Source organism: Mobula hypostoma, chromosome 8, assembly GCF_963921235.1.
Source record: "Mobula hypostoma chromosome 8, sMobHyp1.1, whole genome shotgun sequence".
NCBI lineage: Eukaryota > Metazoa > Chordata > Chondrichthyes > Myliobatiformes > Myliobatidae > Mobula > Mobula hypostoma.
The window spans coordinates 88,291,876-88,315,725 of NC_086104.1; the positions used below are offsets into that span (position 1 = coordinate 88,291,876).

The following is a 23,850-nucleotide window of genomic DNA, read 5'->3' on the forward strand; positions in this document are numbered from 1 at the left end:
GTCTTGGCCCAAAATGTTGACTGTTTATTCACCTGCTGTAGATACTGCCTGATCTGCTGAGTTCCTCCAGCATTATGTTTGTATTGCCCAAGATTTCCAGAATCTGCTGAACCTCTTGCGTTATTGAGATAGAGCACTGGTATCTTGACTGCTGTTTCTGAGAATTGTTCTTTCCCATTTGTGATATCAGTCAAGTTGAACACAGTTTATGTGCATACCCCAACACCAGCACTCTCATCCACCTGGCTAAACTTGCTCTCACCCCAAACAACTTCTCTTTTAATTCTACTCACTTCCTCCACATCAAAGTTGGAGCCATTGGCACACACAGGTCCCAGCTATGCCTCTCTTTTCATTGTCTATGTAGAACAGTCCCTGTTTCCACCTTGCACCACTCCCCAAATCTTACCCCGTTGTATCAATCATGCATTGGTGCTGCTTCCCTTGCTCGTGCAGAACATCAATTTTATCAGCTTTGCTACTACTACCATATTCTCAAATTCACATGGACTATTTCTTAAACTGCTCTCTTTTCTGTATCTTTCTCTCTCTACCTCAGGAGTCATATTTTTACTGATACTTACTGTACCCCACTCCCCCCTTCTGAACATCCTCTGGTCCATCCCATTTTCATTCCCTTCAGATATTTACTATGAGTGGGTTTATTAACGATAGACCCACCAACTCACTCAACCACCTAGATTACTCCTTTTCCCACTCTGTCCCTAGGAAGAATGTCATGCCTTTCCCCCTGTTTCTTCATCTCTGCTACATTTGCTCTTAAGATAAAGCCTTCCATTCTAGGAAATCTGAATTGACCTTTTTCAGGAATTGTGGCTTCCCTTTCTACTGTGGTTGACAGAACCCTCTTTCACATCTGCTCTGTTTCGTAGATTTTTGCTCACATTCCAGTTCCTTACAGACAGACCAGAGATTAACTACTCCTCACTTCTCACCCTACTAGCCTCTGCATTTGGACTGTTCTTCATCATTTCCGCTAGCAGCAACGAGGTCCCACTGAGCCACACCTTTCCCCTCCGCCTCTTTACACCTTCTACAAGGACTGTTTCCTCTGTGACTCCCTCGTCTGCTCGTCTCCAGCCCCAATCCCTGGCACTCTTCCCCTACAGTTGTAAGAGTTGAAGTACCCGTCTCTGCACCACCTCCCTCGGTATCATCCATGGCCCAAACAGTCCTTCCAGGTGAAGCAAAGGTTCACGTGGACCTCCTCCAACCTTGTCTGTTGTCTTTTGACTTCTGTATAAAATGGACATGGATTCCAGTGAGAGTCATGTTGAGTTTGTATTTTGTTATCTCATTTCATGCTTAGGGCCTTGGAGCGGAGCAGGAAGAGGACATGAAGAGCCATGTGCAGTTTACAAATGCCAGGTATGATGTTTACACTTGCGGGAGATCATTGATGCACAGTAGTCAGCATCACTAAATCCACGAAGGTGTTAACATATTGAATGACCTGTCCTGGGCCCAGAACGTAGACAGAATCATAAGGATAAGCTTCTTTACTTTCTTTGAAGGCTAAGGAGGTTTAGCGTGTTACCGAACACCAACTTTCCACAGAGTTACTGTTGAAAGGATCCTGACTGGTTACATCTGGTACAGCAATGCAAATGAGGGGAATGTAACAAACTGCACAGAATAAGAAGGCTCAGCATAATACAGCCTTTTCCCGTGCCTCTCCCCTTCCCCCACCATTGGCTTTATCTACATGAGGTGCTGCCTTAAGAAGACAGCATCCCATTCAAAGATCCTCACCTTCTGAACCATGCCATCTTCTCACAGCCGCCATTGGGCGGGAGGTAGAGAAGCCTAAAGTCCCACTTTACTTGATTCAAGACAGCTACTTCCCTTCAACAATTCTGCTTTTGAAACAAGCTGCACAACTCTAATAACTACCTCAGTGACAGTGCTTCGACGACTTTACACAATGGACTTTTTATAAACTCTAATCGTTTTTTCTGTAAAAATTGAGTATAATTCATGTTTTTTGTTCTGAATGCTGCTTATTTGATCCGCTGTGCCTGTGTCCCTGCTGCAGCTGAGATTTTCATTGCCTCTGTGCATCGTATACTTGTAAAAATTACAGTAAACTTGACTAAGAAATTGAGAAGGAGTATTTACTTTGAGTACTGATGTGGAGCTTAAGGTGATTGAGGTGGGGTAGAGAGTCGGAGGTGAATAGCTAAGGCATGTTTGAGGAGGGACTAAATTGGTACATTCTGTAAAGATGTGACAGGTTGTAAGATGTAGCTTAAAAAAAACAGCAAAAAACAAACTGTTGGAAGAACTCAGCAGGTTGAGCAACATCTATGGGATGGGGAAAGGATGAATTGTTGATATTTCAGGTAGAGACCCTGCCTTAGGGCTGAGTGTAGAGAGGGAAGTTAGCTAGTTTAAAGAGAAGATGGGGTTCCAGCATCTGCAGGTTCTTGTGTCACCATTAAACAAATAGGTGTTTAGTGGTCTTATTACATATAAAGCCTTATGTCAAAATGTCTATCACTACCTCAGTATAACAGTACAATAGTTTAATCATAGGGTTTTGTTGAAATAGTTACACTATATTAACTCAGTGTTGACATTGCATTAGGTTGAGAAGCAAAGCAAGATAGTTGAGTCAAACCACATTTATTGTCATGTTGCAGGTATGGTGAGGGGCAGATGCAATGAAAAACTTGCAACAGCATCGCATGCACGTAGGTTCAGACGACACACAGAACATCAAATATACAAGAGCGAAGAGAGAAAAAGGGTGCAAAACAAGACAATGTGTGTTTAAAACAAAGGGAGAAAGTCTGTGGTTGTCAAGAGGCGGTCAGTAGTGTTCCATTACTGAGGAAGGATTAGGATTGTGCAGGTTGTTTTAAGAAACTGATGGTTATAGGAAAGTGGCTATTCCTAAAATTACACACACAAAATGCTGAAGGAACTCAGCAGGTCAGGCAGCATCTGTGGAAATGAATAAATAGTGGACATTTGGGGCTGAGACCCTTCGTCAGGACTTCCTAAAATTGATAGTGTGTGACTTTGGGCTTGTGTACCCCGTACCAGACGGCAGCAGAATGATGTGAACTGCAAAGCAGCCCTGAAAACAGGAACACACTTAAAACTTGCAGACTGTGGAAGAGAATGTGCTGACACTTGAAACAACATATCGCCAGCTAAAGAGTATTAATTGACCACAAGCAATGTGCTGATAAAGAAAGGTACCAGATAACCATTAAGTTAGAAGGTGGAGAACAAGGGAGGGATTAAAGGCCTTATTATTAGATCGAGGGGTTTGTGGCAAAGTATGAGTCTGGTTATGTTGCTGAACATGTCTGGGAAAGTGGGAACATGGAAAACAACAAATGGGAGAGAGATGTATGATTGAATGAGGTGATAGACCAGGAGACTGTTCGTTGCTATGTAAGATCAAAGGGAAGAATGCATTTGAAATTAATAGGGAAAGAGGGGTAGCAACTGAAGGAGGAAGGGAAGCTGCACTAAGGTCATTCTGAGCGTGTGCTTCCTAGGTATGAGGGGCACACTGTGGTCATTGTAGTTACTAATTGCAACTCGATCAATAAATCTTGCTTATTTCCAATATACCTGTACTCATAGTGGAAAATTCCAATCACAAATAAGTCTCGGTTCAATTGAATGTTGGAACTAGGAAAATCTATATTTGCCAGGTGTGGGACAATTCTGACCCAGTCATGTAACTGACCTTTTAAACTAAAATTCTGATGAAAAACCAGTTCCTTTTGAACACCAAAAACATCCCTGATTTCCTAATAGAAACATAGAAACATAGAAAATAGGTGCAGGAGTAGGCCATTTGGCCCTTCGAGCCTGCACCGCCATTTATTATGATCATGGCTGATCATCCAACTCAGAACCCAGCCTTCCCTCCATACCCCCTGACCCCTGTAGCCACAAGGGCCATATCTAACTCCCTCTTAAACATAGCCAATGAACTGGCCTCAACTGTTTGCTGTGGCAGAGAATTCCACAGATTCACCACTCTCTGTGTGAAGAAGTTTTTCCTAATCTCGGTCCTAAAAGGCTTTCCCTCTATCCTCAAACTGTGACCCCTCGTTCTGGATCTCACCAACATCGGGAACAATCTTCCCGCATCTAGCCTGTCCAATCCCTTTAGGATCTTATACGTTTCAATCAGATCCCCCCTCCATCTTCTAAATTCCAACGAGTACAAGCCCAGTTCATCCAGTCTTTCTTCATATGAAAGACCTGCCATCCCAGGAATCAATCTGGTGAACCTTCTTTGTACTCCCTCTATGGCAAAGATGTCTTTCCTCAGATTAGGGGACCAAAACTGCACACAATACTCCAGGTGTGGTCTCACCAAGGCCTTGTACAACTGCAGTAGTACCTCCCTGCTCCTGTACTCGAATCCTCTCGCTATAAATGCCAGCATACCGTTCGCCTTTTTCACCGCCTGCTGTACCTGCATGCCCACTTTCAATGACTGGTGTATAATGACACCCAGGTCTCGTTGCACCTCCCCTTTTCTTAATCGGCCACCATTCAGATAATAATCTGTTTTCCTATTTTTGCCACCAAAGTGGATAACTTCACATTTATCCACATTAAATTGCATCTGCCATGAGTTTGCCCACTCACCCAACCTATCCAAGTCACCCTGCATCCTCTTAGCATCCTCCTCACTGCTAACACTGCCACCCAGCTTCGTGTCATCCGCAAACTTGGAGATGCTGCATTTAATTCCCTCATCCAAGTCATTAATATATATTGTAAACAACTGGGGTCCCAATGACAGGATACTGTATGATCCTGTGTGAGTTTCACTTTAACTTAAACCTGGCAGCAACGTGCTGTTGCATTTCACAGATGATATGCAGTTCACGTGACTCTTCTGTGGCTCTTCACATGCCCAAGATTACAGCCTAGAGAGGTCGTAAGTCAGTCTGTGGTATGTGCTGTGTAAATTTGTCACTCTGATCTGAATTACCGAGGAAGAAAATAAAGATTTTTACTTCTCAACATACAGGGACTCGCTGCTAGACAGAATGAAAGAGAGCAGAGTCTATGTATTTAATTAACTATTACTGGTCTGCTTTGATGTATTTAAAAGCTGTATTTTATAAAGAATTGCAATAACATTGTAGAACATTTTGAAGCAGCTCATGCATGCACATAATGATTTCTGCTTGTAGGTATCTCACATTAAGGCAGGAGGGTTGCAGTCTCTCTGTCTTTTACTGAGAAACCAATAATAATTGAGGAATGTCGTTGTGACAGCTGAGAGCTGCTGGCTGCTGCATTTTCCTGCCTCTTACAATTTGTGAGTTTGCTGCATAAATAAACTGTGATGCTAGCTTAGGAGGAAATCGTCAGCACGCAAACTACGTAGAATATGCCCATGCCCACCACCTTTGGGGAACGGGCAGGGCAGTAATTAGCCTTCGTAGTGTTGATTGGTCCTCAGATCATGTCATGAAGCTCTTTGCAAACAAATGGGGCCCCAGATCAGAGGGTCACAGTTTGTTTTGGAGGAGTGGCCGTAACACCAACTCCCAGATCTCCAGTGACATATTGTCAGTAATAATAGGGGCGGGGTGGGTTGGTGTTCTGCTCCCTCATCACTGTTGATAATCCCCGTAGGAAGCTCTTAATTGGGATAGGATCGTGTATATCTGTTGAGTGATCCACTGGTATTCCATCATGAAGCACATCGTTTCAGACAGCCTGTTATACCCCACACAGAAATCTGGGACAATAAGAAGTGGCTGCTTATGGTTTGCTGCTTTGTTAAAGGCAGATTTCATCCCTTTGATGGCCCGTGTACAAGGAAAAGCCATTTGGACATATCAGTGAAAAATAGTCACCTGTCAGACTATTCCAGCATGAATCAGTACCTTATTGCTCAGACAGGAAGGGACTACCCTTGGTGCAGGAAAGTGTGTGATTGGGAAGGAAGGAGTAACCTTTTTCACAATCGTTACCATAGTCCATTAATTTCTACTGGAAAGTTGATGCAAAGTTAATCTACAAGTGGATTGCAGTGCGATCTGCTGCAATAACCAGCAGATGAGGCTGTTGTCCAGATAACAAGGCTCACAGCTCATGTGAATTCAGCGTGGTAGGACATTGCACATATCCCCCATGATTAATTTTTGTGGATGAGAGGAAAAATCTAGGAAACCAAGGAGGCATGGCAGAGGGATCTTGAATTAGATACTGGTTGTATCCAGTGGTGACAAACTCATTTCTAATTTGAACATCCATTGTAAGACTGATGACCATACATCATCTGTTAAAATGAAGTTAGCCTTGTAGAGGATTGGATTTATCTGCAGCACCTTAATGTTCAAACTAGCTTTCAGCAACTTTAGTTAATAGACAGCAATATGGCTGACAGCTGGCAGGACCTAGAGAACCAATGTAACCCACTGCTGCTGTTGCTGTTTGAAGAACAAGGGAACATGGTCTTTCAGATTTCTATTGTCATCACATCTGGGAAATGCTTGCCTTGAGCTCCTTTCTTCAGGACCTGCAGATTTAGTTCATCTACAAGGAATATATCAGGGAAGGCATTAACCTCATCCTTGGAGGGAAAATGGGCAACAAGTGGACAGCTGATAAGTAATCGTGCTTTTAAAACAACCTCTGAAGGAGTTCACTCAAGCCTTGGCTTGATTCCAATAATTTTGAACAAAGTCTTCTTCTGCAGGTTGAGATTTAAGAACATGAAGGGGAAATCTGTGAAGGGAAGCAGGGACTGGATTCTGGAGAAGAAGGAGCGTCGAAGGCGTCAAGGAAGGTGAGGGGTTTGTAGGCCGCGCCATTTCTGCAAGTAACGAGAATTATGGTGAAAACTTAGCTCCTGACACTCTTTCCCTTGTCTGTTTAGTGTGTTGAACCAGTAAGTAATTGGGAGGAATCTTTGTATGTCCCTACACCCTTGTGCCTGTACTGCCTGTGCATTGTTCTGTTTGTTGCTGCAGGCAGGTTGCTCTATCACAAAGTGAAACTGCGTCAGTCTTTTTTTATGGCTGCTCATTGATTTATGCACCAGATGTGAAGAAATTAAATACCACCGTCTTGGTATGGATTTCAAAATAGAACATGGTTGGTGTGTATTTCAGCGTTGTTATGCCGCCTGAGATACAATGCAAAGGCCAATAAAAATTCTTCCCATTAAAGCACAAGCATTCAAAATCCCTCTTGAGCAAGTGTTTTTTAATCCTGTTCGTTGCTGTCCAGAGGAGGCAGTGAGATATGGTGGAATAGATTTCTTCCACAGAAGACAATGACAGTTACCTTTATCTGTTGGAATTGGCAGCTCCCAAGAGTCAAGGGAGTAGATATGAGCTGCATGTCTTGTTTTTTTTCCCCCTGACTCAATTAAAATAGAGCAAAGAATGAGGCTGTTCAGCCAGTCATATTTGTGTGAATGTTATTTGTATTTGGCACTCCATTCTAATGCTTTTCATGAAGTTTTAACTTCTACAACAGTATTTCAATTCTTATGTTGGAACGATAGTGAAATGTATTTTTTCCACGCGGTGAAGAACCAGTTTAAAGATCCCTAAGGTGTGGAGACTTTTAACTGCTTTTTCCTTTTCCCTCTGCAGGACGGTTCGAAGTGACACCAAATACACTGGAAGGAAGAGGAAGGCCCGATTTTAGGAAGGCAGTGGCTGAGAGTTTAATTTGGTTACAGCATGCAGAGCCCTGCGAAATGTTCACTCGGCATGTACCTCCAGTGGTTAATAACCATGCCAACCCTTTTACCAGGGAGTGAGTTCTCCATTTTGCAGATCTCAAAAAGTGACTGACTAGCTTTGCAGATAATGAACAGTTTGAATGAAGCCTGCTTCCTCTTTCACCTCAGTGCCTTTTGATGGAGAGGGTCCCAGAATGGTTCAGTATCCTGAACTGTCCAGTTCTTGACTGAATATCAAAAGGCTGAGCACATTGAAGCCTGCATCGCAATACACTATTGATCCTGATCTTGCACAAGAAAAAGTGTTACTATCTTCCAACTCTTAATGTTAAAGATAGATTTTATTTAGCAATGATAAGCCTGTTAACTTCATTAAATTATGGGATGTAGGCCAACATCAATCTTTAAAAAAACATACTTTATTCATTGCTTGCAGTTATAAGATGTATGTTTTAATCTGAATTATGAAGTCTCTGCTGAATTAAATATTGTTTTTTGTCCAAGACCAAGTAAAATACTGTACTTGATTTTCCACTCCTGATTCATGTACAGGTGTCCCCCGCTTTTCGAATGTTTGCTTTACGAAACCTCACTGTTATGAAAGACCTACAGTAGTACCCTGTTTTCGCTAACAGAAGGTGTTTTCACTGTTACGAGAAAAATCAGCGTGCAATAAAAAATCAGCGCGCGATAAAAGGCAGTGCGTGCCCCGAGCAGCCGCTCTCCCGTGGGAACTGCATTCTAGCCAGCATTGCTTAAACACGTGCCTGTGAGTAGCTGTTTCCAAGATGAGTTCTGAGGTATTGGAAAAGTCTGAAAGAGCTCGTAAGGGTGTTACACTTAGTGTAAAACTAGACATAATTAAGCGTTTTGATCGTGGTGAATGAAGTAAGGACAAAGTGAGTTTGGCTTGTGGAAGTTGATGAAGATGATGTTGAAGAGGTTTTGGCATCCCATAACCAAGAACTGATAGATGAAGAGCTGATGCAATTGGAAGAGGAAAGGGTAACAATCGAAACCAAATGCACTAGCGAAATGAACGTGAAGCAACTGCATGAGATTTTCGCTGCAATGATAAAGTATGACTTTAATTTTGAAAGGGTACGTAGGTTTAGGGGATATTTGCAGGATGGCTTGAGTGCTTACAAAGAGCTGTACGATAGAAACATGCGCGAGGCTCAGCAGTCAAGCAAGCCTTCCACATCAGCCACAGCAGACAACAAACCTCGACCTTCAACATCACATCGAGGCGGGCAGTCATAGGAGAAGATGAGCCGCCTGCTCTAATGGAAACAGACGACGAGATGACACCCCAGTGTCCCACCACCCCAACCCCCAGGCCACGGACAGATACCGATTCGCGGAGAATGCAGCAGTAGCTGGGAGGCACACAGCACATCTTTAAGAAAAAAAGCCAAAATAAACATGCTAATTAATCAGGTGTCACCCGACACGTAAATGTCGGCCCACATCAGAGGCGATGCAATCGGCACTGAACTGGGTCAACAATTACGTGTTGGGTGGCACGTAATTAATTAGCTTGTTTATTTCGGCTTTTTTCTTAAAGGTGTGCTGTGTGCCTTCCGGCTACCGCTGGACCCCTGCGTGCTTCGTGGCAATGTATCGGTCGGTGGCCCGGAGGGTGGGGGCTACTGCACCACCCGACCTGCGACGACTCAGTCTAACACACCATCATCAGTGTGCTCGGCGCTGAACCAATTCCGGTAAGTGATACTACACTGTACATACATTATTTCTACTTTATATAGGCTGTGTATTTTTACGTGTTAATTGGTATGATTTAGCAGCTTCATAGCTTAAAGGTTACTGGAGAAAGTGTTTTTGCCAACAGCGCTTGCGTGAGATTTTCTGCCGAGAGCGCTTGCGTGAGATTTTCGCTTTGGCGAACAGTGCCGGCAATGATCGTGGAAAAGTATTTCTACTTTATATAGGCTGTGTATTTATCATATTATTCCTGCTTTTACTATATGTTACTGTTATTTTAGGTTCTATGTGTTATTTGGCATGATTTGGTAGGTTATTTTTGGGTCTGCGAACGCTCACAAAATTTTCCCATACAAATAAATGGTAATTGCTTCTTCGCTTTACGACATTTCGGCTTATGAACCGTTTCATAGGAACGCTCTACCTTCAGATGGCGGGGGAAACCTGTACCTGTAATATTTCTGTTGTTGACGGGACATTGCTTAAAGAGCAGGAATAACAGCCCAGCAATGCTGTTTGTCATTCGGAGTTCAGTTAGTAGTAAATTATAGCTGTGAGGAAGGTTAAAATATTAGAATTATCAAATGAGCCTTAATCAAATGGATTGAACTTGTGCAATTATCTCTGAACAGTTGGGAGATTAGATAGCAAATGGCCAGGCACACATTGCTGAAAAATAGGCAACAATAAAAAGAGGTTTGACTTTTCTGATATTAACTGATATTGTACCATGTGAAAGATAACAGACAGAAAACTTAATGCATTCAGGAAGACATCTTAGGAAATACATAGCATGCTCCAATAAGACAAGGGGCACCTCCGGATGTAATACTAGGGATTGAAGATCAGTTCATTCCAAAAAAAAGGATTGTGAAAGAGTCTAGCAGTGGGGAGGCATTCTGGAGGTGATGACATAAGCAAATTATATCCCGTATCCATCGTCAGAAGTTCTCAGTTTATGAAGGGGACAAGTTTACTAAGGTGCAATATGTAGGGGTGAGCACTAGAGAGTTGTCCTGGATGCGGTGTTTAGCAAACACATCAGTGGAGGTCGATGCAACATATTGGATTAAAATGAGGAAGTGGGTTTGACAGTTTTGAAAGCAGTTTGGTTGTCAGCTCAGTGTCCACCAGGATAGAATTACACGGTTTGAGCATTATTTTCTAATCCTCTTCAATTGTGAGCGTAGCCCTGGACTAGTGCTAAAGTTATATTTGTTTTAAAGGGTGGGAGGGGGAAGGACAGAACAAGTGAAGATGGGACAGCCCAGCCCGCAGTACTGGATACTTCTTGCAGAGCAGCTTTCATTATCATTTGTAAAGACGCACATCATGCAAGAACATTCATCGGTGATTTGAGGGACAGTCCTGTCAGCTAACGATTGGAATTTTGGACAAAGTGATAATTATTTAATGCAAAAATTGGCATTGTGGCTGATTGTGGGGAAGGAAATTAACTGCATCAGAGAAGTGGCCAAGAAAATGAGAAATGGAATTCAATCTGGAGAAAGTGAAAGAAAATTGTTTGGGAGAGGGTATGGAAGAAAGGACACCCTGAATAATATGTACCATTCTAAATGACTAAAACTGCTCCTCATGCATTTTTAATGTATATACCAACACCCATCATACTTGGTCCAACCCCATCTCCTTTTTAAAATAAAACACTTAGCAAATCCTACCATTATATGGAGAGGATTAGAAAGTAATGCTCACACACCTTCTCTGTTAAAAGCCTGGGAAACATCTTATGGACAGCTTAGCAACCCACCTTCGCTGCTTCGTTTTCATCACCTTATGCCTTAGTAAAATTGCCCTTTCCCAAAGTGAGAACTTTCTGCCTTTTTTCTCCCCTTAAGTCCAACTAGTTTATACAACTGCCAGACTATTTGTCTTTGCTATCCCTTGGGGGAAGGCACATGCACAAGGCTAGGTTTATTGAAGGGTGGAGAAGTATAGGGATCGTCAGTATGTGTCTACGGATCTCTAAAATAGCAAGAAAGGTGGTAAAGATGAAAGGATATTTTACTAGTTGGTAAACTGATTGTGCAGAACCACACTTTAGGTGAAAATCTTTCCTCAACTCACTGTGTCTGACTGTCCGTTTTTAAATATTGTGCATTGGACTCTTGGATTAAGAGGCACGTTCTTGTGCCTGAGGATGAGTGCTGGACTGAGGGATTGTGAAACCGTTCCTTATTAATGATCACTTCAAAATAATCTCAAATTAAAGTTTGATTGTAACTTTTTAATTATTTACTCATTTACATTTTTGAGCATTTTATAAAATGTTATTCAAAAACAAAAATGCATCAGAATTATCAAAAGCTAGAAACTGCGTTAGTGACATTTGCTGACACAGCATTTCTCACAACCTCCTCTTGGCTTTGGGATTGGTTTAATCATTCAGCGGAAAATCTTAAATAGCAGTAAATCTTGAGTTCAAATATCAAAGAGTAAAAACCCTACACCACTGATCAGAGGTCAATGCAGTCAGAGAGACTGAAGTAAGTATTGTGCATGAACAATCAGGAGGAAACATTCTGCAATCTAATGTTTCTTTTCTTCCAAAACAAAAGAAAACTTGACAAACAGTTAGAGACCTCTCCTTATAATGGAAGTTCTGTCATCTGTCAATGGCTGTCAAAGGCTCCACAACCCACCAATTGTGAAAAAGCTAAACCAAGAGCTTTCTCCTAATGAATCAGAGCTATCTCGGCAGTAAGTACTCACTAAGCAAGTTGTTCCTCACATTCCCTCCCATCTTTGGTTCTCCACTTTAAATCTCTGCTGCTGGCTTTCGGCAATGGGAACTGTTATTACTTATTTACTCAGTATACCTCCAATAATGTGTAAATCTACTTCAATTTTCCATTGTCACTCTTCCATGAAACCAGTCTAGTAATTCCCCTTTTACCACATCACCAGCACTTCATTCCCCACCTAAAATACTGTGAGCAGAATTAGGTACATAGACCTGGTTGTGACCTTACTAGTGTTTCAACAACACATGGTGTCATCCAAATGATTCAACACATCATGTCCAAAACAACAAAAGTCATGACAAAATAAACTAGAACTTGTGTAATAAACCAGCTAGACAATAAAGCAAACATGGGTGAAAAGCTATGTTGGCAGTATTAACATTAAGCTACAATCTCTTAAAATCTTTGAAAACAGTATTAAATGCTGAATGCTTTTATTTGAAGACACTGACCAACTAGTTAAAATTTGACAGTGTAGTCAAGCTAAGAGCTGTGCCAAACTTTAATATACTTAGTAGTATATTAAATACACTGTAGTATTTCCTCCAGTGACCAGACGCACATTACTGGCACTAAACTTGGCATTTTCCTACATACATTCAATGCAAGTGTTCTATAGGAGGATAACTGATTTGCGTGTTAGGGTCACATATACCAAATTGTGAATACGTATTCTGTTGTTCCTCCTCGGAGACAAGTGGACTGGGTGCAGCCTTTGTACAATTCAGCAACTGAAATTCTTTGGTGAAACAGAATTCAATCTGGCCCAGTGTTTGGACTGACACTCCCTGTGGTTGGGGAAGTAGAGTGACAAAAGAAAACAAAGTTAAACTATTGAATTACAAGCTCATATCTTCCATAGGCATAAGAAATTCACTATAGTGAAGCATTTTTAAAGTCAGAACTTTTATCATTTCTAGTCATTTTTTTTAAACAAGAATTTACAGGTCTAAGTCCTTAGTGTAAATCACTGTTTAACCTTAATTCCCAGATATGGAGAGATTAATGTTTGCTGTATACTAATGATTCCAGTATAATCTCTAGGCAATCCTATGAACAGAAGTGACCTATTGCTTCTGGTACAGGAATAACCTCTCAACACAAAACTGGTTTTATTGTGTATAATATATATTCTTATTCTGGGTGGACAAGGTGTAAATGCAACCTTGTATTAGACTATAAGACACAGGAGAAGAATTAGGCCATTTGGTCCATTGTGTCTGCTCCACCATTCCATTAAGGCTGATTTATTATCCCTCTCAAACCCACTCTCCTCCCTTCTCCCCATAACTTTTGATGCCGTTACTAATCGAGAATCTATCAACCTCCTCTGTAAATATATCCAATGACTTGGCCTCCACAGCTGGGTGTGGCAATGGATTTCACAGATTCACCTCCCCCTTGCGAAAGAAATTCCTCCTCAACTCTGTTCTAAAGGGAGGTCTGTCTATTCTGATACTGTGCTCTGTGATCCTAGGCTCCCCCACTGTGGGAAACATCCTCTTCATGTTCACTCCATCTAGGTATTCTGTTTTAAACAGTAGCACGATAGAAGTATGAAAAGTACAATGTTTTAAATTGAAAGCTTGGTTTAATTATGATTTTTTCCAAACCAGGTTTTGTTCAGAACTGTATAAATCACAAGGATACAGGAATGTACATTTGTATTACCTGGGATGGAAACATGCACTGAATCTTTGGTGTTACCCCATACATCCTCACAAGGGCATCTTCTATGACCTCCATCTAAAATTGGGAATTTTACAGTATCAGTTATAGCATCGTGATCGCAGCATCGTAGGAAAACGAGGTGCTTAAGTTTGAAACAGTAGTGAGGACTTACCGTATAATACTTGGACGATGGCAATATATTAGACTTCTCAAGTACACTAAATAAAGTTTCAAAGATAAATTAATCACTGGAAATTATAATCCTGAATTGAAATAAATATCAGATTACAGAAGACAGGAATTGATCAGAGATGGACAGAGCACAACAGGTAAAGGTGAGGCTGGCATGTTGGTGCTGCTACCCCACAGCGCCAGTGACCCAGGCTGAATCCCCATCTCCGTGGAGTTCTCCATGTTCATCCTCTATGGATCTCTGCTTACCATAAATTGTCCTCTCTGTTGGTTTCTGGTCAGATCAGGGTGAAGTTGAAAGGTTACAGGGGATAAGTAGAATATAGATTTATTTGCACTGAGAACCAGCATTGACTGATGGGGCTGTATGATCTCCTATGTAGAAGAAGGTTTATCACAGAGCTCGGGTATAATCAAAAGCAAAAGGAATGTTAGTGTCGATAAAGAAATGGGTTAAGGTAGACATGAATGCTTTGATTTGGGAATTTTTAAAAGCACAAATTAAATACAAACAATGGTAGCAGTAGGGCTCCTGGTATACGCCTCAAATAGAATGCCTTTGGACATAGAACGTAGTACATTACAGAACAATACAGGCTGACCTTTGTTTTTCAAATGTTCTAGCACATCCTCTTAACATCAACCTGTCCCAGCACATCAGTCTGTTTTACACGGACCTCACAATCATTAAGGCCCCTCTCACTGCGGAATACTGAATCAAGGAATACTTGGAATAAGGAGTGGATGTAGGAGGATTGAGTAAAAACATTGTTAGATTACCCCCACCCCAATGGAACAGAGTGAGATGAGGAGGATGTGCTACCAGCAGGAGACTAATTACCTGTTCAGGTCCAGAGTTTTGAACAGTTCCAGGGCCTTACTGAAGTACTTATTCTGGGAGTTCAGGGACTCCAGTGTCGCTGCGCAGGTTCCATGTTTCTGCCACTCGTGTTTCCTGAGAAAGTGACACCCAAAATGTCAGGCTGATTCCACAGACAAATGACCATCCCTGTTAATTCCATCTTTTCAGGCTGGGTTTTACTTCATGGTGATGAAAGGTTTTCTAACACTTACTCATCTTATACAAATATCTGATTGCACGGTTCCCCTTTTTAAGATCGGTGTTACTCGGTCGCTTGTACAGTACATCGAAACAGACAGTGAAACACAATGCTTTGTGTCAACATCCAACATAGTCCACGATGTGCTGGGGAAAGGTCACAAGCATCGCCATGCTTTCAGCATCACCACAGCATGCCCGTAAGGTGCCATAGTAGCCTAGCGGTTAGCACGATGCTATTACAGCTCAGGGCATCAGAGTTCCATTCCGACATCATCAGTAAGGAGTCTGTATGTCCGGTTAGTAGATTAATTGGTCACTGTAAATTGTCCCGTGATTAGGTGAGGGTTAGATCAGGGGTTGCTGGGTGGTGTGGCTCAAAGGGTCGGAAGGGCCTATTCTGTGCTGTATCTCTAAATAAATAATAAATTTACTAATCCTAATTCATATTTCTTTGGACTGTGGGAGGAAACCAGAGCACCCAGAGGAAATCCACGCGGCCACTGGAAGAAACTACAAACTCCTTACAGACAGAAGCGGGATTTGAATCCCATTCTTACAGCTGGTGCTGTAAAGCATTATGTTAACTGCTACACTACCGTGCCGCCCCCTACAGTACCATCCCACCCACTACACTACCATGCCTCAAAACGTGCTCCTTTTTCTGGATTCCAATCACTCCTAATAACCACTTCCACTTCAAAAGATGAAAACTTGGAGTGGGCAGCCATTCAACCCCTTTGTGCCTGGTGTCATTCAAATAAGGTTAAACTTGATCTTTCACCTCAGTGCCATTTTCCTGCACTAACCACAAATCCCTCGACTCCCTTAAAAATCAAGCAACTTTGAGGCAGAAAATCTTATCCTTTCTCCGGAAAGATTGTTTATTCGGACTTTTTTAACTGATTACAAATCATAATAAATTTATGCATTTTTGTTAGTCACTTAGACTAATATGACCTTGTCCACCCATCTCCTAACCTTTAATTATATTTCTGTAGCATCTTGAAATTTTGTGTTAAGGACATTATTAACGTAACTAGGCATAAATATCGAGCTCCTGGCATTAGTTTTCCCATTGTACTCTTCAACCATGTGGGGAGGTAGAAATTTTAAGTAGTTAAAAACTGAAATTGCTACAAATACTCAGGTTGAGCAGCATCTGTGCAGGTAGAAACTGAGTTACCATTTTACACCAATGACTGTTCCATTAGAAACTGAATTCCTACCCAACCATCAGCAACCATTTATACTAATCCCATGCCATTCTACCCATGTTCCCATCAAATCAACCCCAAATTCTACCACTCACCCACACACTAAGGGCAATTAACCTACAACTTGTCTTGCAGTTGTGAGTTGGGTGCAGGAACCCTTCCAAGTGCCCCTCACAAGTATGGGGCACTAAATTTAAAATCCTCCTGTCCCCAACCCTACCCCTATTCCTGCCCTGACTGAGAAAGCCACCTCAGTATGGGTACCTATTCAAAAGCACGACCTTCCTTTTCCATACTGTTCAATAGCATTCAGGCTGTCGGAATATCTCTCGAAGGCAGCAGAGATGCATCTGCATCACTTCCTTACTTGTTATGCACTTATTTAACTTTGGTTAATTTAAGAGTATTGTACCTCTTGCAGTTGAAGCCATTACTAAAACAGATTACGCAGTCGAATTTGGTGGGACTAGGGATGTCTGTTTAATGGGTAAAAGATTAATTGCTGTTCGTGTGGAGTTTGCATGTTCTCCACATTTCCCTGCTCACATCACCAAGATAGGAACACAAGGGACTGCAGATACTGGAAACTGCAGCAATACAAAAATTGCTGTAGGAACTCGACAGGACTGGAGGGATAGACTGTCGATGTCTCAGGCCAAGACTCTTCACCTTGAACCAAAACGTTGGCTGTCTGCTTCTCTCAATGGCTGCTACCTGACCTGCTGAGTTCCTCCAGCATCGTGTGTGTTTTGCCACAAAGACGTGTGGGTTGGTAGGTTAAACGGTCACTGTAAATTGACCCCCACTGGAGGTGGGAAATTCTGAGACCAGCCGATTGAAACGTGAAGCAAATAAGGTGTAAATCCATGTGCGACCGTTGGTGGGTTGATGCTATGCTGGATCACTCTGACTCTACGGCAGATCGTGCTGACTGGGCTCTGGTTTTCAAGTCTGATTTCAGCAGCTCCCAGATGTGGGGATGCTTAGGGCTCTATGTGAATGGAACTCCACACACCACACACCTGTCCAAGCAGGTAGACTGGAATCCAAATGGATTGTTGACACTGAAATCAGCAAGGCGATACCTCCAAAGTGCAGCCCTCCTCGGGACTGTGTTGCCAACATGAACAATGGAGCTGTGAACAATGGGAGGCATTAAAAGCCAGGTGATCATCACAAGACCTACCAGAGCTGAGTACTATTGGGATGGATCAAATCAGGCCACCACTGCTTCAAGTCGGATAAGATATCCTGCAAATAAACAGAAACATAAGGCACTTTAACTGCCAAGGGATGCAGTGCAACAACGTAAATAAGAGTCCAACCAGTGAGATTTTAATCTGATCTTATACTTTAGAACAGCCAATCATTCTGAATCCATGAAGCTGGATTGCCACTGTCTGAAAGACAAGGCTTGAATCACCTCCTAATGTAGAACTTAGAACAGTACAGCACGGGAACAGACCCAATGGTGTGCTGAACCAATTAAATTAGTCATCACAAACATGAGAAAATCTGCAGTTGCTGGAAATCCGAGCAACACACACAAAATGCTGGAGGAACTCAGCAGGCCAGGCAGCATCTATGGAAAAGAGTACACTTGACATTTTGGGTCGAGACCCTTCCTCAGGACTGGAAAAAAAGATGAGGGGTCAGAGTAAGAAGATGGGGTGGGGGGAAGGGGAGGGGAGGATGAACCACAAGGTGATAGATGAAACCGGGGTGGCGGGGTAGGGTGAAGTAAAGAGCTGGGAAGTTGATTGCTGAAAGTGGAGATACAGGGCTGGAGAGGGGGGAATCGGATAGGAGAGGACAGAAGGCCATGGAAGACAGAGAAGGGGGAGGAGCACCGGGGGAGGTGACAGGCAGACAAGGAGATAAGGTGAGAGAGGGAAATGGGAATAGGGAATGTTGAAGTGGGGGGAGGCATTACCGGAAGTTCGAGAAAGCAATGTTCATGCCATCAGGTTGGAGGCTACCCATATGGAATATAAAATGTTACTCCTCCAACCTGAGTGTGGCCTCATTACGACAGTAGAGGAGGCCATGGATAGAGATATTGGAATGGGAATGGGAAGTGGAATTAAAATGAGTGGCCACTGGGGGATTGTGCTTCTTCTGGTGGACGGAGTGTAGGTGCTTGGCGAAGCGGTCTCCCAATCTACCTTGGGTCTCACCGATATACAGGAGGCCACACTGGGAGCACTGGACAGTGTACAGGAGCCCAACAGACCATATCCTTCTATTTTTCCTCTCATTCATGTGTCTATCAGAATGTCTCTTAAAAGTCTTTAATGTTCCTGCCTGTACACATTCCTGACACCTACCACTCTCCGTGTAAAAACTTTCCCCTCACAACTCCTTTGAAATTACCCCCTCTCATCTTAAATGCATGCCTTCCGGTATTAGACATTTCACCCCTGTCTCCTCTCTCTATGCCTCTCATAATCCTATAAACCTCGATCAGATCTCCCCTCAGCCTCTGCCACTCCAGAGAAAACAACCAGAGTTTGTCCATCACATGTCCTCTAATCCAGGCAGCATCTTGGTGAACCTCTTCTTCACCCTCTCCGAAGCCTCAGCATCCTTCCTAAAATTGGGCCACCAGAACAGTATGTAATACTCAGACACAGCCTAACCAGAGTTTTATAAAGCTGCAATATTACATCCTGACTTCTGAAATCAGTGCCTCGACCAATAAAAGCAAGCACGCCGTATGCCGCCTTATAGACATAGACGTAGATGTAGACATTAGTCATAGACATTATAGACATAGACATTAGTCACAGACAGATAGATATACTTTATTGATCCCGAAGGAAATTGGGTTTCGTTACAGCTGCACCAGAATAGAGCATAAATATAGCAATACAAAACCACAAACAATCAAACAACAATATGCAAACTATGCCAGCTGGAAATAAGTCCAGGACCAGCCTACTGGCTCAGGGTGTCTGACCCTCCACGGGAGGAGCTGCAAAGTTCGATGGCCACAGGCAGGAACAACCTCCCATGACGCCCAGTGTTGCATCTCGGTGGAATATAGCCGGAGTCCAACAGCAAAAATTTCAATATCCAGGCTACAAACACGTTCCTTGATCATAATATGCCCAGGATTGCACCATCTGTTGTTAACCAGAACAGCAAGCTCCCCTCCTTTACGCTTACTGCTCTCAGTGCACTTCCGGTCAGCCCGAACGGTCTGGAAGCCCTCCATGGAAGCATTTTGGTCGGGTATGTCCGCATGCAGTCACGTTTCAGTAAAACACATAACACTGCACTCCTGAAATGTTCTCTGACTCCTGGCTAGCGCCGTCAACTCATCCATTTTATTACCCAGCGATCTCACATTGCCCATAATGAGAGGGGGCGACACGGCTTATAACTCCTCTTCTCCATAAGTCTCTGTTGTCTTGCCCCAGTCTTCTTCCCTCGCCTTTTTGATCCCCCTCTGCATCCTCTGTGTGTTTTCCTCCAGATTTCAGCTGGGGTGTCCGCTGCTCTGTTCGCTAAACCAGCCGGCATAAGCGCAATCAGCTGGTCCCTGGAATAAACAATGCGACCATACTGCTGCCACGCTAATGAGACGTGTCCGAATGTAACTATTTCCAGTGGTAAAAACCCAAATAAAACTCTCTCCACCAGCGTGTTAGGGTGTAGCTTCAATGTGTTACCGTGAAAAAAAATTACAACAAATAACGTAAGTTAAGAAAGTAAGAAGGAAAAAGTAAGAAAACTAGTCAGGGCGGCTGTAACAGGCTGCACGCACAACCCAGCGCATGTGCACTAATCCACCCTATTAACATGTGTGCCTACCTCTGGGGAGCTATGAACCCGGATTCCAATAGCCCTCTGCACATCAGTACTGTTAGAGCAAGACCTTTACATTCTCTTTGCATTTGACCTACCAAGGTGCAACATTTCACACTTGGCAGAGTTAAACTCCACCTGCTTTCCTCTGTCCATATCTGTAACTGATCTATATCCCATTGTCTTCTTTGCCCATCTTTGACACGATCAACAACATTTCCAGTCTTCATATCATCTGCAGACTGACTAATCCACCCATCTACATTTTCATCCAGGTCATTTATATACACCACAAACAGCAGAGGCCGCGAGTTTACAGCGATCCAAAGCCAGTCACTTCCAAGGTAAACCAATTGAGAAAAGCAGAACCACACATCTGTTTCACTTCAATGAATTCCAAATAACTTGCTCGTGTAAATCTTAGTCCTGACCATCGTCACATGTTCATCACCAGTGTTTCACTTGGATGGTGACATCAAGCACCAGGGACAGAAATGAGGGCAAAAAGTAGCAGAGAAAGACCGATTCTTTGTCCATCAGACCAGGAGTCTAGTTCAGGCCACTCATAACCCTGGCTGCGTCACAGCCCGGTGTGGGAACACCAATGCCTTTGAACAGAAAATCCTACTAAAGGTAGTGGATTTGGCCCAGTACGTCACAGGAAAAGCCCTCACAACCATTGAGTGCATCTACATGACATGCTGTTGTAGGAAAGCAGCATCCATCATCAGCGACCCCCACCAACAGGCCATGCTCTCTTCTTGCTGCTCCCATCAGGTAGAAAGTATAAGTACCTAAGGACTCGCACCACCAGATTCAAGAATAGTTACTACCCCTCAGCCATCAAGCTCTTGAACAAACGACATAACTACACTCACTTACCCATCCATTGAGATGTTCCCACAACCAATGATCTCACTTTAAGAACTCTTTATCTCACTGTCTCTTGTTATTTATTGCTATTTATTTATTCTTGCATTTGCAGTTTGTTGTCTTCTGCATTGATCATGTTTAATTACTATTCTATAGATTTGCTGAGTATGCCCACAGGAAAATGAATCTCAGGGTTGTATATAGTGACATATATGTACTTTGATAATAAAGTTTACTTTAAACTTTGAACTATAAACGCAACATCAACTCAAGTAAAAATCATCCCTCATCACCTCTACACAGATTACAGATCCAATATTAAAACTAATAATAATTTGGGGCAATTTCTGTTTAAAGTTTTAGCTTTGCAGTTCCCTGCTCCATTCCAAACCCAGTAAGTGCTGTAATCTAATCAAGCTCGTGTGAATACCATATAAAATAAATTTAACATAACTCTTAAATCTACAGTACTTTAACCAAAACAATAAACCCTTCCTGATAGTTCAATGACCACATCATACCGAACCAAGGAAGTAAACGCTGTCGCACGTAAATGAACAGCCGATGGGCCTACCTATTAATCTCACCGTGAATACCCACCTGTACATTTTTAATGTTGAAATGCCAGGAATTATTGCACATCTGGTTACTTTTAGGCCTGTTTGGATTAAAAAAAAACACACGCATTTGTTTTCTGTTATCCACTTGGAAATTGTTTTAACGCAGGATGTGGAAGCTATAGAGAGAGTGCAGAGGAGATTTACAAGGATGTTGCCTGGATTGGGGAGCATGCCTTATGAGAACAGGTTGAGTGAACTAGGCCTTTTCTCCTTGGAGCGACAGAGGGTGAGAGGTGACCTGATAGAGGTGTACAAGATGATGAGAGGCATTGATCATGTGGATAGTCAGAGGCTTTTCCCCAGGGCTGAAATGGCTAACACGAGAGGGCACAGTATTAGGGTGCTAGGAAGTAGGGTCAGAGTGGATGTCAGGGGTAAGTTTTTTAATACGCAGAGTGGTGAGTGCGTGGAATGAGCTGCTGGTGACGGTGGTGGAGGTGGATACGATGGCCTTTTAAGAGACTCCTGGATAGGTACATGGGGATTAGAAAAACAGAGGGCTATGGGTAACCCTAGGTAATTTTTAAAGTAAGTACATGTTCAGTACAGCATTGCGGGCTGAAAGGCATGTATTGTGCTGCATTGTGCTATGTTTCTAAATAAAATCAAGATGATGAAAAAACACCAATTAAAGGCAACATATACGCTCTGAGGGATAAATTAACATTTCAGTCTCAGCGAAAGGGCTTTCTGCGAAGGGTCTGTGTTCCTCATCCCAGTAGTTCATTTTCTTCCTTCCCAAGAGAACAAGATGGGAGAATTGGGGGGGCGGGGGCGGAGTGGTGAGCTCCTAGTCAGTGGAAAGGAATGAAATTTTGTTTGAAAGGAGCAGAGAGAGAACAGGAGGGAGAAGAAGAGGGGCTCAGAGATAAAGACTGAAAAGCAGAAATTAATATTGCTCTTTAGCACAGCTTGGACTATCAAAGAAAACCAAATACCAAGAAAACAAAAGATTCTTTTGGATGTTAGGGAGAAGTAGAAAAATCAGGAAGTTGTCAATGAAGTAAAGGTTTGGCTGTGATCTTATTAAGTTGAACAGAAGACACTGGTGTTCCTACTTTTATATTCTTAGCATGTCTGCAGAGCTGCTGGGCGCCATACTTCGGCTGAGTCTCACTATCATATTCAGGCAGGCACAGTATCTCCCGGCATTATGCAACAATAGGCAAATAAGCTCTGACAGAATATTGGCCAATATTTCCTGGTCATTTATCTCACCTGACACCCGTGGGATCTTACTGTGCATGAACTGACCCAGGGGTCAACTACTATTCATTGTCATCATTATGTGCTGTGTCACATGACGTATGCGATCATGGTCTGTCCATGACTATGATGGTTCTTGGCAATATTTTCTACAGAAGTGGTTTGCCGATGTCATCTTCTGAGCAGTGTCTTTACCAGATGGGTGACCCCAGCCATTATCAATACTCTTCAGGGATTGTCTGCCTGGCATCAGTGGTTGTAGAACCAGGACTTGTGATATGCACCAGCTGCACATACAACCATTCACCACCTACTCCTATGGCTTCACATGATCTTGATTGGGGGGTGGGGGAGGAGGGGAGGTAGTGCTAAGCAGGTGCTACACCTTGCCCAAAGGTGACCTGTTGGCTAGTGGAGAGAAGGGGAACCTTGCATCTCCTTTGGTAGAGACGTAGCTCCAACCCACCACCATGAACCCCCCAAAATAGCCGGCTGGAATTTGCACTGAAACACCGCATAGACATTGGACTAGATCACACTGTTTTGCAAGATCACTGATGGAAGTATCTACTCACCAGAGTCCATGAACAGTCCAATAGTTAATGCCAGGAGGGACTTTGCATTCTTCACCCTTCCTCTAGAGCAGAAAAAGGCAATGACTGCTTACAAAGCAGATCAAAATTTATGTTTGTGATCCCACCCTACACATCCTTTCACATAAAATACCGTACACACAATCCTTGCAATTGTAACAAATCAAAACGGAAAATGTGTTAACTTGTCCTTAGGCAAAGCTCTCAGAAAGACCATGCAAAGCAGAAGAGGTTATTGTAGTGACCTCCTTACCCAAGGTGGCCAGGCCTTCGGATGTCTTTAAGCCATTCATAAGTGAATTTGCCAGATCACATCTGAAAGCTGGAGGAACAGCTGCCAGTGTTCAACCAAATGTCCCACTATGACATCACATCTCTCTGTCGATGACAAAGATTCTTGAGAATGT

The 23,850-nt window shown here is 42.8% G+C and overlaps 2 protein-coding genes across 9 annotated transcripts in view; one reads left to right on the forward strand and one right to left on the reverse strand.

The window, feature by feature from the left end:
- Nucleotides 1–8,242, forward strand: part of bud23 (BUD23 rRNA methyltransferase and ribosome maturation factor) — a 94,564-nt gene extending 86,322 nt beyond the window's left edge. For both annotated transcript variants that reach the window (XM_063056266.1, XM_063056265.1), the window contains exons 10-12: nucleotides 1,331–1,389; nucleotides 6,716–6,805; nucleotides 7,620–8,242. In XM_063056266.1, coding sequence (XP_062912336.1) covers nucleotides 1,331–1,389; nucleotides 6,716–6,805; nucleotides 7,620–7,674 — 204 coding nt within the window. In that variant the 3' untranslated portion in view covers nucleotides 7,675–8,242. The remainder of the gene's footprint in view (nucleotides 1–1,330; nucleotides 1,390–6,715; nucleotides 6,806–7,619) is intronic.
- A 3,421-nt stretch (nucleotides 8,243–11,663) lies between these two features.
- The window catches only part of rnaset2 (ribonuclease T2), a 34,306-nt gene continuing 22,119 nt past the window's right edge, over nucleotides 11,664–23,850 (reverse strand). For 6 of the 7 annotated variants that reach the window (XM_063055129.1, XM_063055130.1, XM_063055131.1 and 3 more), the window contains exons 4-10: nucleotides 23,426–23,487; nucleotides 21,625–21,682; nucleotides 17,528–17,592; nucleotides 14,906–15,019; nucleotides 14,045–14,090; nucleotides 13,873–13,947; nucleotides 11,664–12,989 (exon numbers count right to left, since the gene is read on the reverse strand). In XM_063055129.1, coding sequence (XP_062911199.1) covers nucleotides 12,801–12,989; nucleotides 13,873–13,947; nucleotides 14,045–14,090; nucleotides 14,906–15,019; nucleotides 17,528–17,592; nucleotides 21,625–21,682; nucleotides 23,426–23,487 — 609 coding nt within the window. In that variant the 3' untranslated portion in view covers nucleotides 11,664–12,800. The remainder of the gene's footprint in view (nucleotides 12,990–13,872; nucleotides 13,948–14,044; nucleotides 14,091–14,905; nucleotides 15,020–17,527; nucleotides 17,593–21,624; nucleotides 21,683–23,425; nucleotides 23,488–23,850) is intronic. The other variant, XM_063055132.1, reaches the window with a different exon arrangement.